Source organism: Phalacrocorax aristotelis, chromosome Z, assembly GCF_949628215.1.
Source record: "Phalacrocorax aristotelis chromosome Z, bGulAri2.1, whole genome shotgun sequence".
Classification (NCBI taxonomy): domain Eukaryota; kingdom Metazoa; phylum Chordata; class Aves; order Suliformes; family Phalacrocoracidae; genus Phalacrocorax; species Phalacrocorax aristotelis.
Window position 1 is genome coordinate 17311810 of NC_134311.1, and position 20008 is coordinate 17331817.

The 20008-nt window shown below is 37.8% G+C and overlaps 1 protein-coding gene and 1 long non-coding RNA gene across 2 annotated transcripts in view; both read left to right on the top strand.

Annotated features, from left to right (window-relative positions):
• The window catches only part of PRDM6 (PR/SET domain 6), a 73723-nt gene extending 65712 nt beyond the window's left edge, over positions 1-8011 (top strand). Inside the window, exons 7-8 of the mRNA XM_075078388.1 lie at positions 46-222; positions 7260-8011. Of these exons, the coding sequence (XP_074934489.1) occupies positions 46-222; positions 7260-7374 (292 nt within the window). The 3' untranslated portion in view covers positions 7375-8011. The remainder of the gene's footprint in view (positions 1-45; positions 223-7259) is intronic.
• Positions 8012-8126: 115 nt separating this feature from the next.
• Positions 8127-17121, top strand: LOC142050060 (uncharacterized). The gene is made up of 3 exons (XR_012657906.1): positions 8127-9530; positions 9926-10014; positions 16865-17121. It is a non-coding gene; the product is annotated as an uncharacterized LOC142050060 (long non-coding RNA).
• Positions 17122-20008: the final 2887 nt, after the last annotated feature.

The window sequence follows — 20008 nt, forward strand, 5'->3', positions numbered from 1 at the left end:
CAATAGAAAGCACTGATGGCACAGTGTTTTTCTTTTCCATTGCAGGCCCTACCAGTGTGGTCACTGCTCCCAGTCTTTCTCCCAACCTTCAGAGCTGAGGAACCACGTAGTTACGCACTCCAGCGACAGGCCTTTCAAGTGTGGCTACTGCGGTCGTGCCTTTGCTGGTGCCACTACACTCAACAATCACATCCGGACACACACTGGGGAAAAGCCCTTCAAGTAAGTACTTGAAGACAGCAGCCTTTTCCAGCTGAGATTAGAGAGGGACATGCATGGCTTCTATTCACTAGCATCACTTCTCTGTACCAGCACACGGCAGAGGTTCCCTAGAAAGCCAATGTCAGACCTCCAGATAAATCTGTTAGTGGTGTGACTAAAATCAAGGTTAAACCAGCCTTGGGTTTGGGTGCCTTGCAAGCCCTAAACAATTTTCTGTCCTCTGATGACTTGGTTGTTTTAATTAAAGCTGCTGCCAGGGAACCATAGCTGAAAATACGGGCAAAAGTGGGACAGGCTATGCTGTAAGAACATTAATATGATCCTTTGATGTCTATATGCTGAAGTAGGCGGAGCTTCACATAAAACTTTGTTTGGGTCTGGTTAAATAAGAGGGAGAAACATGCATCTTTTTTTAGTCTCAGAATCACTGCATAGAAAATACTGGCTTGTGGCATAAGTTTGGTAAGATCATAATAATAAGTTGATACTGTTCAGCTGTCCAAGACAAGAAAAAAAAGAAGTCACCTGGTCGAGATGGTTTTTAATTAAACAGACTCTGCTTATTTCTGCAGTTTCTGTTAACTGAAAGCAAAGGCAAGCACACACCTGACTCTCAGAAATTTTCCCTCTATGCTCACCTCCAGCCATCGCACAGCTGATCCAGGTGGATTTTACCTTCTGTTGTGCAAGACTCAGCCTACCTAACAGGAGATTTTTCTCCAAGATACAATAAATATTTTCCATATTTTGTCTGTGCCTTTGCTGAAATGACAGGCACAAATTTTGTGGATATTATACCTGGATAATCCCACTTTGGAAGAAAAATAATGTATTAATATCAGTGTATAATGTATTGATATAACTTCTTTTGGAAGCTACCTGATGTTCCTAGGATGAATGGGAATAAGTGTAGAAGAAGGTGTGTGTCTTTCTCCGTTCTCCAAGGACTGTCTGTCCTCTCTCTACTTTTCTTCATTGGTCTTTCTTTTCCACTTTTGCTGTACTGTGCTCTCGGTCTGGTTAATGTAAGAGAGCTCAGCCATGGGGCCTGTCAGAACCCCTCATAACAAGCTCGGTAGAGATACCAGTAGAGATGCTTTGCCTCCATATATGGTTGAAAGGAAGCATGGCCTCCATACATGTCTCTGCTGGGGGCAAGGGGACAGCGCCAAGAACCAAATACTGCATATCCAGTACAGAAGAGCTTGCATACCAGAAATCATGGTGAGGATAGTGTTGGAGGTGGCAAAACACAGAAACTCAGACCATCTAAGCAATGACTCCTTTAGAGCCAGTCTGTTGAACACTCAGAGCCCATAGAAAGTGAGCCAAAAATAGTGTAAGCAATCAGATTGATTTTATCTAGTTGCTGTGTAAATAGATTTTAGTAATTAATGGAAGAGGTTTCTGGGTCAAAATGGAAAATAGATTTCTTTTAATGTTAAGGTGTTACTTATGTGTAACCTTGTTGACTCCACTTAATTTTTTTCCTTAACATCCTGTTTTTGTCATGTTTCCAATAGATCTGCTATTTTGCCCCATTTAGAGTCATTATTTTTCCCCTTTGGTTTAGTAATTTTTTTTCCCCTTTTCCAAAATGGTCTTGACTGCAGCACAATTTCATTGTGAAAGTGCTTAATGTATGTACTACAATTAACCAGTGGTCTGGGATTTGTTTGTTTGTTTTGCCCTGCTTATGCTTAAGTATGTAAGTATTCCTGGATGTATCTGCCCATTCTTAAAGGTGCAGGGCAGAGCAACAAAAAAATGTGGATGCTTTGTACTGCTTTTTTATGATGTATGGCATAATTAGATTCTTGTAAGACTTTTATTTTGTTTCTTCCATAAACTCAAGAAACAGTAGCACCAATTTGTCTCTGGAAGACTTGCTGAAGTATTTGCAGTAAGCTGACTAGCAATTTCACATGAAGCTAAAACTGGAGCTGCAGATCTTCCCATCCCTGCTAGTCAGATAAGGGGACACATATGCCCTGATCCTGCAAGCTGTTCAAAGGGGCAGATTTTCCTCCCATGCAGGACTGTGTGCTTTTGAGAGAGAAGCGGCAGAAAACTTATCCAGAAATTGATCCACTCTCTCTGCTAGAGGAAAAAGAGATAGCTGCAACTCATCTGGATGTCTCATCACCATTTGGATCCTCCTTAGAAAAGGAAGGGTCCAAGACCTGGTATTAAGTAATCTTAGGAAAAAACTTCAACAAATTCTAATAAACAAGAACCGTAAATGGGACAAACAAGATTTCTGCCTCTTGATCATGTAATTTAGGTTTTCTATGTTTGTTTACAAAGGGATTTTGAGTGTACACGTACCAAAAAAGTGCAAATTGGAAAAGTCTGTTGAGATGGGTTTTCTGTACCTCAAAAAAATCTGTATTTTTGGTAATGTGCATGCTTCCATTGAATAATATTTTTACTATTAGCAAGAACAACCATGCGTGGATAGTGCCAAATTACTTAAATTCTACCTAACTTATTTTAAAAATAACAGGCATAATTTTAAACGTATTACTAAGTTCAATTTCATAGGTCAAAATAGGCAGTCAACTGGACAGTTAACTTGCATCTACTGTGAATGCAATCTCACTATTTGTAATGCAGTAAGGCACTTATGTTTGTAAGAGGTATTTGGGCAAATTACAGTGTGCATGGCTTAAGTAGGCAGTGTCAAATGCTAAATGTATGTTTCTATGCATATTATTTTCAGGAGGTCTTTTTAAAAACAGTGAACATAGAGGGACAGTGTTTTAAAATACTTCAAATTAATTGTTTTTTAAGAGGAAGCCTGTGGTTAGTTAAAAAGCTTTTTCTGTGAGAAGGCAATTTCTTTGTAGGTCTTAGGTAACTTTGGATGTATGGTGGAAGAATTTTCTATTTGCTTTTCATTACAGATAACAATGCTAAGTGAGGTTATCTGTAGTCAAAGCTTTAGCTACATTGCCTGGACTGCAGGTCCAGTTAGAAGGGATTTCTTTTCATGTCATCACAAGCTATCAAATCAGCCTCACCACTGCAAAGTTTTCGTGTATTCTTATCTTACCAAAGTCTCCACTATGGCGGCTCGTCTGGGAACAAAGCTCTTAAGCAAATTAAAAGGTAGGAGAAAAAGGAAAATTATTGGCCACCCCCATTTGCTTAAATTCTTCTCTCCCAGTCTTTTCCATTTCAGAAAAATTAAAGACTGGCCTGCAGAGTCAGGGTTATGCAAACATCTGATATTCAGGAGCCAACCAAAAAGAATTAGAGGAAAGATTCACACTGGAATAACCCAGGTGTTTTTCATTGTTTCTTACTGAAATGCGAAACTGGGGAACATTAATTTCAAGTTGAATATACATGTTCTACCTGCAGTGACATCTCAGCTCTGTCCTGGCTTTATTTCTTTTTTTAACCCATTCAATTTATTTTAAAATTAGTGGTAAATGCAGTTCTTGAATGAACTCTTAAAATATATATTTTGAAAATATCAAATGAAGATATTTTTTCCTAAAATAGATGTTCAGCATTTTTTCACCCAAAGGTTTTCACACACAAACTTGGAAATTCAACCAATCCTGTCTATAATCCCCAATGCCAATGTTTTGAAAGCACTGTGAAGCAAACAAGCAGACCGGTGACAATGGGAGCTATCTAACCAAACTCAGAAACTCCAGTACCTTAGAAGTATCCAAAAGACAGTGACGTTCATGTTGTCTGTGAATTTAAGAACCTTTTTGTTTACCACCCCCACCCAAGCAAATCACATAGGGAAACCTTGTGGCAGAATGAAGTCTTGTGTTTGATGAGGTTGAATTGTTGGAGTACAACATTGCTCCTTACAATTATAATGAAAACACACACACACACATTGTGAACAAAGGTAACATAAATCCAGTTTTCACTGATGGCATCTAATTGTGTGAGGACTTTTAAGTTGCTTCTTTGGATCTACGTTGTGTCAGGGGCTGTTTAAATTACTCTCAAATTCCATCATATGGCTTAAGTGGAAAGTAAGTGGTCTCTCAATTAATAGGTATCATTATTGCCAATGCATCTACCTACACTTGAAGCTTAACCACAAATTTGGTCTATGTCTAATAGCCAGGCTTGTGCTCGGTCCCCTGGTTACTTTGTGAGGGGCTGAAGGAGAGGTGGACTCTTTTTCCTACCTGACTGTTTTGGCTACCATTCAACCTTCCAACACGCATCAAACGTGTGGCTTGTAGTATAGAAACATGCACACAAAAACTTGTACACACATACTCATGTGCCTCATAGATGCAGGTCATTGCAGTGGTTGTTCTGCTGCAACAGGCTAGGAAAGGATGGTTGAAAGAGGGAAAGAGTACACCATAATTCAAAGAAAAAATATTCCTGCTTTTCTTCCCATTCCTACCTACCGTGAGAGTGTCATGCTGACTGCTGTGACACAGTTATCTTCACCTTTCCTATCTGGCAACAGCTTCTCCGAACCACATGGAAAAGAGGAGTCAGGGGCCTAATGCAAGTAAGCCAGGTATTTATATATCCCAAACTATAGTCCTGAAAACACCATCCACACACTTTGCAAGGGCCTAAAAAATACTAGGCACCTTAGGTACTATCTGAAGTTTACCTGGCTACGTGAGAAACCCAGGGGAATTAGGTGCTTTGCCAAAGGCTTTATTCTGACTTTTCCCCAAGGGCTGTATAGTACAGACAACACAGTCCGACCAGTAGCAACACTTGGCACCCATAGCCCTCCTGTGCAAAGGGCAGGTGCTGGTAGCAAACAACTTATTTTTTTCTGGTCTCTCTTTAGCATTCTTCTTTTCTGTGTCTGTACGAAAGTGTCCCAGAACAGCCTGTAGCTAGGACCTTAGAGCACTCCCACAGCAGAAGCAGCTTGTGGATAAAGGATGGGAACTTGCATTATAAAGGAATTCAGTGAGCCTTGCTCTGTGCTTTCAAAAGCAATGCAAGGTGTGAGAGAATGCAGTGCCCCGCTCTACCCTCCCAGGCAAGCTCCAGAAAGGGTAAAGAGGTCTGCCACATCTTCACGGGCAGCAGTTTTAATGAGTAACTTTGTCTTCTGATCACCTTATAGTCTTTCTCTGATTCACATATGGCCCCATGGCATGTTGATATAGTATATTCCATTTATTTGGCCAGGCATTTAGAAGTCAGGTGTTGCCACATCTGATTTTTAGGTTATTTTGCAACTGTACCACTTACAGTTTGGTTAGGCAAGGTTCCAGGCTTCCCGTTACTCAGCAAGCAAAGTGCTTGTCTTTGTAGATATCAAAATAACAAAACTATCAAGTTCAAGTAGATGGCAATATCTCATATGGACTAAGTTAACCCCCCAGCCTTAAAATCGATTCTAATGCCTCTGTGATAGATATAGATATATATGTATATTAAAATAATACAATAATTTGCAAGTTTGTCAGGCAATGAAAGCTAGTATATTTTGACACACTAATCCAGTAACTAATCAGTTTTCTAATAAACAATCAGCAGTACACTAATGTGTCATCAGCACTTCAGGAGCTCTGGAGAGTGGATGATCTGCACATAGACGTTAATGAATACCCCAAAAATCATTAAGTAATCAATACTTCTGAGTTATTTTCATTGAGCTGATAGGTCTGATACATTAAAGCTGACATTTTACATTTGTCAAGATCACAGTGCAGTTTTTAGCAGTGGAACAGACTGCTAAAAATATTCCATGAAAGACAATAAAAGAAACACAACTTAAAAGTGTTGACATTTTAGATTGGTACAGTAGCTTGAATGAATGACTCTGTAATGTCTGTGCTAAATGTTCCTGAAGCAGAACTTTCTTACTAAAAATTACTAATGTGAAGAGCATTCTACAACTATGCATATGTATAAATATCTTTTTTTTCTTTTGTTTTTTTTTTTTTTTTTCTTTTGTAAGCAGCTAGATCAGTGGCAGTTCACTTTCTATCATTCACATCAGTGAAGAGAGAAAGATGAATATGAATTAGCTGAGCCCTTTGTTTTCCTCACTTCTCCTTTGAAGGTGAAGAATTCATTGTAGTGATGCTTTTATGATAATCTTCTTTGAAGATAAAACATCACACAGCACCATTAAATCAAAGGTGGCTTTTGGAGTGAGCGCTGTACAAGGAGAATCCACTGTATCTGTATTTGCAACTCATCAAACGCCCCTATCTGGTGTTCAGAATGCAAATTAAAAGGGCGCTATTTGGGAGATTAAATACAATAGATTCTCTTTCAGAACAGGGGTAGGAGATTCATTCCAAGCTAGCAATAACCCCTGCCCTATCCCCTCCAAAATTCAATGGCTTTGTTCATTTGTTCACACATTATTTTTGTTGCAGATTATGGTTCTCTAAAGAGAGGACAGGGTAGAAAGGGAGACTATGTAAAAGACAGTGAGGCAAACACTGGTGACTGTTACGAGTTCTTGCTCAACCCACAGATTTCTCAAATAGTGTGGATGTTTTCAGATAATTAAGTAAGCACTAACTCTATGTGCCTATTTAAAATGAACCCCACTGCATAGTCAGATCAGATAAACAAAGAGTTTTCTCTTGTTCTAGCACTGAACGATTATTGCTTTGTGGTTTCTTTTCTCCAATAAGCAATTGTGGATTTTAAATTAGCAGAAGGTGAAATTCTATTTGTCATGAATTTCTCCTAGGGTTTACAGAGCAGAAAACTGCAGACAAGCTGCTTCTTTGATGGCTCACTCCTAAAAATCTCTTTTTGTTCTTTATCTATTTGAAATGACAGTGATCAGAGCTACAGCAGGACAGGCCTCTCTGGAGAAATCACCTTCCCCCTGTCTATTGACAGATTCTTCTGTTCTGAATCAGACAGGCCTTGTCCCATCATAGGCATCAAGGCCTTGGAAGTAGCCACCAATTAAACCTCTTGAGCCAGTAAAATCTGAAGCCACTTTTGAGTGTCTGTTCTGATTAGGCAGGATGAGACAAAGCCCATCACCCACCCACCCCACCCCCCCCGAGCAGCTCCCTGGTCTCAATTTTCTCTCTTGCCTTCACCAGGTGCGAGAGGTGTGAGAGGAGCTTCACACAAGCCACCCAGCTGAGTCGACACCAGAGGATGCCCAATGAGTGCAAGCCAATAACAGAGAGCACAGAATCAATTGAAGTGGATTAACTGATTGACTGGTTGGAATTAAACTGCAAGGAAAGTCATGATTAAATGTCACGGACACTTAAGCAAAACCAAAGATTTCCTCTGAGCAACTTTCAATCAGTCCCAGAAAACCAAAAGCAGTAATAAAATAAGTAAGATGTTAAGAGATATTGATCCTGGCATGGAAGTGAGACCAGGAAAGAGATTATTTATTTATGACTAGGGATGAGTCTTATTTCAATTGACAAGTTACTTGGGACTGTTAACATTTCGAGTCCCGCCATGTATTGCTTTAATTCTAAAAGCCTTTATAATTGTTATTTAATGCCAAAGTGAGGAATCTCAAGGGTTCTTCTGCCCGTAGTTATGACTGAGAATGCACATGGACTTGTTTATTCTTGCACCTTTTTTGTAGCATGACTCAAAGGACCCAGATGTAATCCGTGTATTTGGCTGGGCTGGGCTAAGTTGATCTTGATGTGGCTATAATAGAAATTGCTGTGTGGGATAGGAAGTGATCAAAAGCTATATCTGGGTCAGTGTCAGCCTCCTCAGACCAAAGGGCATTTCATTTCCATAGTCTCATGCCTCACACTGTGTGCACTTTTTCATGCAAGTAGTTTCATTCAACAGCATTGCATTTGCATAGACATTCTAGAAAAAAAAAAAAAGAAAAAAGGGGTAAAAAAAAGGAATGTTGTATATCTGCAAATATACATTATATAAGGAAGCCAGTAGGAAAACTATGTTAAACTAATAGAGGTCTCAAATTCAGTCTAATAGCTATGAAAGACAGAGATGGTAGAAACTATTTTAAATGTTTAAGATTCCAGTCTATGTGTAAGTCATATTTTGAGGAGCAAAAAACAAGGTGATGCTTTTTGTTTGGGTAATTGATTTAATGGCTTGCTGATTACTAGGAAAACTGATAAGAAATCCAAGCTGTAGTCCATTGGTATTTCTAGTCTGTTGGTTTGGATCAAATTGAAAATGCTCCTGTATTAGATGAAACTTTCAACATACTTGGACTGAGCTTCAAAACAAAAGCTATATCTGAACTCAGTTACTTTGTAAATGGCTTGGAGGCTTCATAATATTCACTTCATGGAAATTTGCCTGGTACAGTTGTGAATGAAAAGAAGCCAAAATATTCCCAACACCAATGTAAAAAGCTCAGATGTCATTACGTTGGTTCAATATAACAATTTCCATATTGGCTTTTTTCAAGCTTTTATCCTTGATGTATTTCAGATTTCATGATTTTGTCTAACCAAAGAATGGTTTTCACTTTTAGAGACCAGCAGTGTTTGTTTATATATTGATTGTCTTAATGCTAGAGCTGTAGTTTAATAAAAATGTAAAAAAGACACAAAAAAAAACACAAAACACAAAACAAAACCAAAAAAACAACAACCAAACCCAAAGCCAACAAGAAGCAAAACCTAAAGAGTTCTGAGGTCATGCTATATCATAAGGTAAAACTGCAAAATAAATTTGTGGAGTTTATGGGGATTAAAACAGATTCATTCAGTTTTGCACCAAAACTGAAGTGCTGGGTGGCTCATAAGGGCTCAGTTGATTATATTAAATATTTTAAAAGCATTTATGGGGATGATTTTAAATATGTAGAGAATTAAGTATCCAATTCTGTAAAGGGCTAGACAGAATCAGCTACAAATTCAGACCATTTATGAATTCTGCAAAAAGCTCAAGCAGAAAAAGAGCATACAGTAAAATTCAAATACATTTAAAAGGAATTTAAATCTAAGGCATCCTTACTTCAGGATGTGTGTTTATTATATTGCAGAAACTATGCTGCAGAATATGGATTTTCCAAAACCTTGCAGGGAATTACTTCAGGAGTTACTGTGTTTGTGTTTGGCCATCAAAAATGTAAAACATTGTGGAAAAAAAAGATTTTTTAAATAATTTTTTTAACAAGGACCACATTATGTCATAAAGAGGCTTTGGCCCTGGGAGTTTTTCAGCTCTGTTTCTCAGTGCAGAGATACAGGGAGTGAACAATTCAGTCGCCACTTGCCTGATTTTATCCTCCAAGCTATGAGATTCTTAGCTACTATATAAATGTGTTCGGTTTTTTGTTTGTTTGTTTGTTTGTTTGTTTTTTAGGTTCAAAGAAGCATGGGAAGCTGGGTAGGAAGAATTGCCACTTAAAGGTGACTAATTGAACACTGTTTTGTTCCTAGCAAGGCTGATCAAACAGAAAAAAAACCAAAATCTGGACCTAAACCTTTCAAACCCTTATGCCTGGTAGTTTGCACCTTTCCTTATTTAAGAGACTAAATGTAAAGTAACATCTTGCTGGGGTGCCAGCTTTTAGTTAACATTTGAACAGCAGCTGTAGATAATTTCTTCAAGCAAATAGATATTCTCACAAAAAAAAAAAAAAGAAAAAGAAAAGAAAACTAAACCAAAACCAACCCCCCCAAAAGCAGAAATTTATAGACTAATTGGGAAAAGAGATATGTTGTGCTCTGAAAAGCAAATGCGAGCTATCTGTTAGATCACTGACTTGTGCTGTTGTGTTATCTAACTGTGCTCTCCTGTTCAGGGATTCAGGGATGTGCTTAGCAGTAGTGCAGAGCACTCAGCCTCTTGCAGAAAGGGATTTATATCTGGATCTTACAATGCAAATAGCACGTAAGTATGTGCTTACAGATATTGCAAGTTCTCTGCTGAATAGATAGGCTTTCTATTATGTTTTTAATTAAACATGTGTCTAAATATTCTCCTGAATGGGTGTGAAGTAAAGATAACTTACTTCAAGATTTTACTGGATTTTTAAAAAATGCCCCAGAGTAGGATTTTTGCAGAACTTACTTTTTTTCTTCCAAATAATTCTTTCTTGTGTAAATCACTCTATTGTGCCTGCTGCCTAAGCACAGTTTCAGTTATTGTATTATTTTATACATGGCACTTTCACAACAGATTTGGCAGCATACAGAAGCAATTCAGCGAAAACCCATGATTTCATGGTGGGTTTTTCTTGAGTACAACATTTGGTATTCTGTTACAATATAGCAAATATAAAACTAACATGGACAAGCTAAAATACATCCTAGGTTTGGACTAAACAGAATCTAGTTTCTGTCTGCACTTCCCTAATGCTGAGTGAGTTTCTGTTCATGTATTGACAGAACAACCGTACATTTAGGTCTACTATGAATACAGTATGTGTTTGCACACAGTAAACTGAAGCAGTGAGTGTAGTACAATTATCTTAAATGTAGTGATTATGTGCCTGCCTTTTCAGAATTTCTGAAGCACTTGGCATCTCTGTTTTGTAGTCTGGTAAATAAATACAAGCTTGGGTTTTTAATTATTTTTTTTTGTCCAACCCTGAACACGTTGGAAGTCATATTTAAAAGTTGTGCCTAGTTCTGATTTTTTTTCCAGTGTGAAATTTAATATACATTCATAGAGTTATTCCTTTAGGTCCTTTTTGAACTTGCAGTTATAGACCCCAGATATGATGTTTTTAAATACAATTTGATTGTCTTCCATGAAAGAAAGCTGAGTTGAGAATAATGTAATAATCACAGCACATTAGATACTAGAAACTTACAAGCAATGACGTGTATATCTTTTCTTTTGGTAACATCATCTTTTAATTACTATTTATTATTCATATGGTGCCACTACGTTATGTGATGCTGTCCTGACTATATGATGTGATTTCAGATTAATAAATAGGTGAAAGTCCGAAAGTAAGTCCTCATTGCTTTTGAGAGTCATTAACTGCTATGACTTTTTTTTAAAGTTACAGTTAGAGCACTCTTCCATCCAAGTGCTTTTTTAATACTTTGTCTAGATTTTGGAAGTTTTGACATCATCAAGCCAATCTGAAAAAGTGCATAAATCCACCCAATAGATGTAGAGTATGCTGAAGGGGTCCTCTGTTGTAATAAAAATATTAATGACACTGTAATTAGAAAGGTAAACAACTTGCTTGCATTTTTTAAACTTCATGAAATTGCATCTTTTTTACTGCAAAGGACCAATTAAGTCATGCATGTAGCTGTATTCTTGTGATATCAACTGTAAAGATTACATTGTGTTTAAATGAAAATACCAGGCACACATTTAAAAAGAAGATGAAGAAATGTAAATATATTTGATTAATAAAACATTTCTATTACCATATCCTAAGCCTTTGTTTTGTGTTAAGATTACATATGGAATTTTGTGCATGTTGTGGAGAAACCCAAATATGCTTAAATGCATGTGTGTTGAAGGCAGCCTCAAATAATCACAGTGCCTTGCTGTAGTTTTCATTATGAGCTTCCAAAAGGGTTTTGCAGCTTAGTTGTTGCAAACTGATTTGCAGTGAGAAAAGAGTGAGACCAAGTTCAGTTTTCCTGGTGACTGGGTCCCAATCCTCCTACTGATGTAATGCTGAGGGCACAGTGCAGTCATATGCTCAAGCAATTTCTCAACCATGTTTTGGAATTTGTTTATGTTGCAAATCGTGTCATATTGTAACCAAGTTTTTCTATTCTGCATACTAGAGTGTGGGTTTTTTATGGTTAATGGCCTGAGGCTTGTTTAGTTACCTGAGTCCTGGTTTACAAGGATCACCATCTAGTGGACTAAGAAAGAATTTCAAAACTCTGGTTGGTGTGATGTCTGAGCTCATTGTTTAAAAATCATTCTAAAACCAAACCTAAAAGCACTAGCCATGCTCCACTGCAAGGGACCTTCAGTGCCTTTTTTAACATTATTTCACAGCCATTGTATATGTCAAAGAGCAGTGATTAGTTCACTGAGTCACCCTTGTTCCACTTGAAAAAATACCACTTGAGTATGAGAAAAATATGTCAGTTTCTGTCATTTTTCATGTTATATGACCTTTTACATAAGCACCAGAACCACCACGGTAGAATAATTGTGCAAAACTACTGTACTTGAGAAAATACTCAGGTAAATTGGCCAGCAGACTGCCTGCTGGTTTGCAAGTAGCAGGGATAGTCAATCATTCAAGGCATGCTTCTATACATCCAAGGAAAATTCTTTATAACAAGAAATTGTATTGAGTCACGCTGTATGAGATTATATTGCCAAACCCACATAATCTGTCATGAGCTAATGAGACACAAATGTCTAAAGAGGGCGGCGGGTGGAGAAGTCCTTTGGCTGATGGCCTAATCTATGATAGAAGAGTCCTGGGGTCCACCTTCTTGCAACTCTTTGGGTTCATGATTTAAAAAGGGTGAGGCTCAGGTCTGCTAATATTTTTCTTCTAATACATTTACTGGGCTTTTTTTAGCTGGGCTGATGGCTAGGAATTTGCTGCCACCTTACTTTTGTCCCTGTATATGTTCACTGAGATCTGGGGAAGAATCAATCAAGTATTAAAGTACACGAGACCAGCAGAGCAAGACAGCATTGATTTTGTTGTTTGGTTGTTGGGGTATTTTTATCCAAATAAAGGGGAATTTGCTCCCAAACAAATATATAGAGACCAGCAGTTTCCAAGTCAATGCACACACTACTTAGGTAGTTTCCTTGGCACCACTGAGCATCTGCCAGTTAAAACAAGTCCAGTGACTTCTTAACACCACAAACCCAAGCTATACTTAAACTGATGACACACAGATGCTGGACCTGCACTTTAGCCTCCATGTACTGAACTTGCATTCTCCTGGCCTCACACTCACTTCTTTTCCTACTTGCTAAAGGACAGTCAGCAAAACATTTTGGCAGCAAACTTGATCAATCTCATCTTCCGTGGTTGCAGGGGATCTGACAGCCTTCTGGACTAGATTGATAAGGCAGGGTGCTTAACATACCCAGCTGTCTGGTGAAATAGAAATATACACCAACCAATGTACAATGATAATTAGGTGCCTAAGAATAAGTTCTGTACAAGCCAGTGCACTGGATGGGGGTTTTGTCTTTCTCATCAGTACTTCCTGGTGGCCATCCTGAGGTAGATCCCTGACCAGCTAGTCAAGAGATAGCCATAGGTAACTTCTTTGCTCTAAATCTGAATCATTTGCATAGTCCTAAAACCAGCTAAGAAGACCACAAATAGGTAGACACAGCCACAGGTGGTTTCCCATCCACATAAGTAAGGCCATCAATAAAATAATAGTGTAGAAGACCTAGATCTTCAAACATGACTGGAGTTAGTGCAAGGGCATGGGGAGGGAAGAGGAGTATAGAGTCTATTATAAAAGAGATCAAAATATTTGCACTGAACTCAGTAGATCTCACCTTTGAAGACTACATTGACAAACCTTAATATTTTTTTTCTAATTTTTTTTGTATTACAAATAACATCACTTGAAAGACACCTCAGTCTTGGAAAGTCATATTAGTGAATCCTAGGTCATCCTTTGTAGCCACAGCTGGATCACTCCAGCTTTCTCTCAAATGTCTTCTTCTCCACCAACCACAGCAGATGAGTCTTACCAGTACTTCCCCATGGATTTAAACTTTATCCAGTCCTTAGTCTTCTCTCCCTCGTATCTTGGCTCTCATGATTTCCATCTATTATACTTTTATTTTTCTCTTCCCCTCTGACATTACTGCATTCAATCATTCTCCTCATCTGTAGAGTTTCTCCAAATAAGCTTGCAAATGACTAAGGAAAGAAATTGTATTTGTTTATATTGGCACAACAAATCACAGAAATACTTTTTTTTTTCCTATAATTTCAGCCTCAATAGAATGAGTCAAACTATAATAGTCATGCAGAGCCTTCAACCTGGAATTTTTTTTTTAGGGAGCCAAGAACATTTTGGCCTGCAGCACACACACTACTAGTGATTAAATATTCTTCTGGAAGCTATATAGCTTTTTTATTTTCGTTAGCCTTTTATTGGGGCAATTGTTTTCTGCTTATCCCCATGGCATAGAAGGTAATTAGATAGCCAGTAAATTAAAATTTTCATATAGAAAATACTTTCTATCGAGTAAAAAAGAGCACAATTAAATGTGTGCACTGAGACATACTTGTAATGTCTGTATGTTTGTCTGAGTCTTTCTTCACGTCCTCTTTTTTTCTTTAAAACATAAAAAGCCAATTTCTTCTGCTTACACATAAGATTCTCAACAAGGGGATAATATATTGCTGTAATATTGCAGCATAGTTCTGTACAATGAAATGCTGCAGTAGTGTCTGATCAGTCAGTGATAAGAACACCATGTAACTCCCATCTCCATTTTTGAAATTGCTTAGATGATGAAGATATATGTTCCATGAATAGGGACGCAGATACAACTGCAAACAGTATCTGATTCATTACCATCAGCCTGTTTAACTTGTTTGCATTTAATGAGATAATGATAGAAAGGAGGCCGCACTGTTCTTTGACGGGAGGTAAGTGGATCTGGGAAGTTTAAGCTTTGAAGGAAATTTAGAAGTATATTGTATTGCCTTCCATCTTACTAGTTTTAATTTGTTCTGTGTTAATAGTAGAACTCCTAGAGAAAGATCTTCCAAGTACACACTTTCAACAAAGATTGTTCAGATTGTTTTTCATTTTTCCCTCCAAGAATTTACTCTCTAGAAAAGTAGAGGGCTTGCTTGAAGTGAAAAAAGGTCCCTATATATTTTTCTTTCATAAAGAAAGAAAAATTAATTCAATTTTAATTAAAAAAGTCTCCATAAAAACGACTGGCTTGTGCATGGTTCCTCTTCTTCAAGAGCTCCTTTTCATCTGAAAAGTATTTTGAGAGATGCTTCCAGTCTAGGACTAATTACTACAGCAAAAAATTATGACTATTTGTACACTACAAATCATGGGTCTCCATAGTATATAAAGTCTTTTTCTTCTATGTAATCTTCTTAGTAACATTTTTGATTTTTAAATAATTGTTTTACTTTTTACTGTGGCTGCAAAGATCATCTATCTCTTTCAGTCTTCCATGGTCATATGGTCTTAATTCACTCTAAGTCAAGTCCTAATGAAGGTACTGCATTGTGCAGTTTATCATATGTATTAACAAGTCATACTGTAGGTTGTGGAAGAATTTTAAGGCATGTGTAGCTTTTCTCTTCCCTCTCTTTGGTTTTCCAGTACCTTTCTGATTTAGGATTTTTCTGAGTTAAGTAAGGTTGCTGGCTTGCTCCCTTTCTGCCAGCAGCCTAAGTACAAGGGCTCTTTGCCCACAAAATCCCGTGGCAGACTCATGGCTACTTCAATATGCTTCTACATTGCCTTCGGACGTAAAACTTCCCAGATCTGCTTCCATTCCAGTAAAGGACAGCATAGCCTCCTTTCTATTATTAGCTCATTAACTAAAAACAAAATAAGCAACCTCATGGTAATGACGCAGATGTTGTGTTTTCTTTTATTTGCCTAATTCTTGCTTTCGGTCATGTTGCTTACCATAATCGAAACCACACATTTCAGAAATTGCAGAAGAGAAAGGGGATCTGTATCAGTGTTTACATATGGTTAACCTTCACTTCTTTGTGCTATAATTTGGTTTGTATCTCACTCACCTTTGACTGTGTCATTAACAGTACAAGCAAAATCACAAGAACCAATACAAACTACTGGGCTGAATTAAGATGAAAGCCGTAATAAAATAGCACACAAAATATATATTAATATAGTAAAGCCATTAAAAATTATAATTCATATTTGTTAGAGCAAAGCAGAGGTGTCACTGTACTGGAATTTTTTTTTCATCCCTGCAGCTTTTACATATGTAGTAAATCAATTGTCTGTCAAAGTACCTTGGAGTGATGGCTTCATTTAAATGTATTTATTTATTTATTTGTTTGTTTGTTCGTTTGTTTGTGGGGGGCTGTTTTTCACAAAATGCTCAACCTATTCAACCTACTTAGTGAGGCTGAGACGATGTAATCTATCCCCAAATCTGTCACAACCTTAGCTGTAGTCATTTAAAATAACCAATCCAATCATCCAGCTCTTGATTGTTTGATGTTCTTTCTGGCTTTACACTTTTGATTAAGAGGCTCAGCAAAGAGGTGAAGTTGCAGAATAGCAAAGGGTTCCTTGACCTAAAGAACTTGAAGTCAGCAGGTCACTTATAGTGACTGTGATTTATTGAACAATAAACACAGCCTCACCAAACCCTTTTCTTTCCTCACTGGCCTATTTTTGCAGGCATCATATTCTTGTCCAGAGGATACATGCAGAGAACTTTCAGAAAGATTATTAAATCTTGATATCAGATAAAAAGTTTCTGTGATTCTGCCTAACCAAAATCATGTATTTTAATAAACTGATTCTCAGAAATGGCATAAACTAGTAATAACAATCCATCCTACTGAAGATTTTTAGCGTACTGTACTAAAACAAAGAAAACACTAGACCTCATTTAATTAAAAATAAAACTTCAGCAATGAGTTTTCTGGAGAGAATCACATGAAATTTTAGAGAGTAAAGAGCATTTTTCTTGTGTAAAATTTTGTTACTGAAGCCTTGTGTGTAGTAAAAGGACAAGAGTTTGTCACAAGGAAAGATAAGCATGTCTTTTCAAGCTAAAATATCTTTTTTTTTTTTTTTTGCAGGTCATAAAAAAGAAAATAAATAAAAGAAAAAAGGCAACAGGAAAAAAGGCCTGATTACATGGAATAAATGTTTTCACTACTTTCATTCTTGGAAATGTAGTATGATTTATAACGATTTTAAGAGATGGCTTTGAAACACAAGTAAATTAATCACACTTTACTAAGGATCTAGGCCAGATTTAAGCAATCAAAACCTCTGATGGTTCTTGTACTATTTTTGTCTAACACATTTCTCTTAATAAATGTCTCCTGTAGTGTACAATCTTGCTGATCTACGTAACTCATGAATGATAAGTACAAACTCCCCTATCTATTTACAAGTACACACACTGGCATTCATTCTCATTCTCTCTCTCCCTAATCTTAAGTCTTTCTTCTTCAAAAGATCCAAACCTTTCATAAGGGAAAAGAAAATGGAAGGGAAGAAATTGATGAAGTTGAGCCTTCACAAAAGCAAGAAGGAAACTTTCTACCAGGAAATATTACTAGCTTTAATAAGCTTCACCAGAAGAACATGTATATATCACACATAATTTTTTAATTAAAATTACTTCCCAGATAAGTGCTTTATTTGTCTCTGGGTTCAACATACTGCATTTTGCCTTGCATTAAATCAAGGTAATCTTCCACATGATAGATCATCTGGCTGCTGTCCTTACACACAGTAGTACTTGGGACTTTTTGACAGTCTGTACCCTACGTTTAAAATTAAATGCTCTGTGAAGGAATGAAAAATAAGCTTCTTCTAACCAAAACCTTTCCAAGGGAGATGGATGACTTTTATTCTGCACTGAGAGGTTCCCTCCAGCACATGCTGCCCTGGAGAGGGCGATTGCAGCCTCGCTGCTCTGCTGCCCTGCTCCAGGGGCTCTGTGAGCCCTCAGTAAGCTCTGATCCCTAACAGGGTGCCGAACTGGCTAGATTCTTTCCTAAATGTGAAACTTGCAGAGCAATTAACAGCACAGGGAAAGAAAGCCTACATACTGCGTTCTATCCCAAACTTAACCACCTTTAAAATGGACTTATATATACAGATAAACAAAGAATGCCTTTCAATACCAATCATATAAAAAAGACAATTGTGTTTTCAGTAAGGAACTACAAGGCTTGGAAGCTCAAGCTTTCTGTTTATTTGTTTGCTTGCAACAGTGTTTTAAATGAACGCAACCTGATGCAGAAAGCTGGTAAGCCGGGGTCTGGCTCCACATTTCATTCAGGGGCTGTTTGTTTTCTGTGCCCACCCATGTCACTCCAGATCTGCAACGTCTGAGAAGAAACGTGCCCACCACCAGTTCTGGGACCACTTTTGTGACATAATTTATGTTCATAATGCTCTTCCATGGTACCCCTGTGTTTCCAAATGCTTAATGTTGCTAGGAGTAAATGATTTCTTTCCACTACTGCTCAAAGTGCCAGAAGGCAGGAGAAATTTAAACACAACTAAGATCAACACTGTGAGTTTACTTGGCCTCCACATCTAGCAACACAGTCATAAATTTCTTAGGCTTCTTATTTGAGAATTTAAAAGGCCCTGTAGATTTGGCAAGTTTTCTATAACAAAGCTTCTTCTATATGGCTTATAAATGTTGGAAATCCCAGGACCTTCACTTTGCATTGTATTTGATCAGAGGGTCACTGCGTGACCATGCACTTTCACGATCAGGTTCTGTTTCACTGCGGACCACTGCAATGGTGGCAACATCAAAATACCAAAAGCGGCAAGGAATGGTGTCATTTCAGTTCCCAATCTGCTTCTTTCAGATAGTTTTCCTGCTTACTAGAAATAGTCTCTCTGCTTAAATGTCAGATCTTTTTGTCCTTGGAGTTAATTTTGTTTGGTGCCCCTGCTCAGTACACGCATGTCTAAGAGCCTTATGACTGATCTTACAATACTTAAAACCCCAGTATTCCATTAGAATAAGGACACTGTCACTGGCAGAAGGCAACTGGGCACCATCTCTGATGGGATCTCTTGATGTGGTGACGATTATGAAAGAGTCATGTCACATTCATGCTGGCAAACCCTGACTCCAGCAATCAGTCTTTTATCTGTATCAGGCAGCGCTCAGCCATCCAAATTCTGATATTTGCTTTGCCATCACCAAACTGCAAATCAATGCAATCTGTATAGCTGCACATCTTATAACTAATGATGTTGTTCTGTGGTGTTTGTGGTAACAGGCAGCCTTCAGATGTCCAACAAATAACACTGGTTTAATTCTATCAAAGAACCCTTTATTATAGTAAGTACACACAAACTCCTTTACCCCCAGTTGGATTATGTTTTCCTCCTTAAAAAACATACTGTGGTTGAAGTTAGCGAAGCATTTTCCCCAAGTTGTGTATTATGCAATATGGAAAGTATTTCTCAAAGGATACACTATTGTTTGCTGTGAGTGACTTAGCCCCCTAAGGAAAGATAATGCTAGGCATTCGGGCAGTACAAAGAATGCTTCAGCAGTACTGTGAATAAATATAACGACAATAATGATTCCTGTGTCGTCGTCCCCCGTCGCCCCCCCGCCCAAGTGCAAAGGGGAAATATATTCTAAATGTAGGTCAACCTTATTATTGTTACTATTAGAAATTTGTAACTGCCTTAGATAATACTATCTCTGTTTCTGCTGCCCTACTGCTGTAAGGAGTGCAATCCTGCAATTACTGGGCCAGCATCATGTTGTTGCCTAAGAAACAGAGACGTTTTTAAAAATGACTGAAATACCAGGTCTCTCTCCTTTCCTCAGTCCCCTGCACTTAAACTGAGGTGCAAGAGAACTCTGAGGCATAGAGCTATTTTTTGTGATCACATCCCCAGTCTTCCCGAAGCCCATGTGCAATGCAAAGGTTCAAATAACAGATACAGAAAAGCACAAAGATTGTCCAACAACATCCATTAATTTCTTTCACCCCAATGGCATTGACTCCACTCTCAGCTTCATGAGTCATCATTTATGATCTTGGTAATTTACTGCAATGGGCATGAGATATACCACAAAATCAATGAACGAAGGCAAATTCAGAACTATGATCAGGGCCTGTAAGTCACTAATGTTCGAAAATGATGGAGTGAGAATTATTACATGGATTCCTATTGGCCTCAACTGTCCATGGTATAACTTGCCCAAGTGCAGCATGAGCAGACTT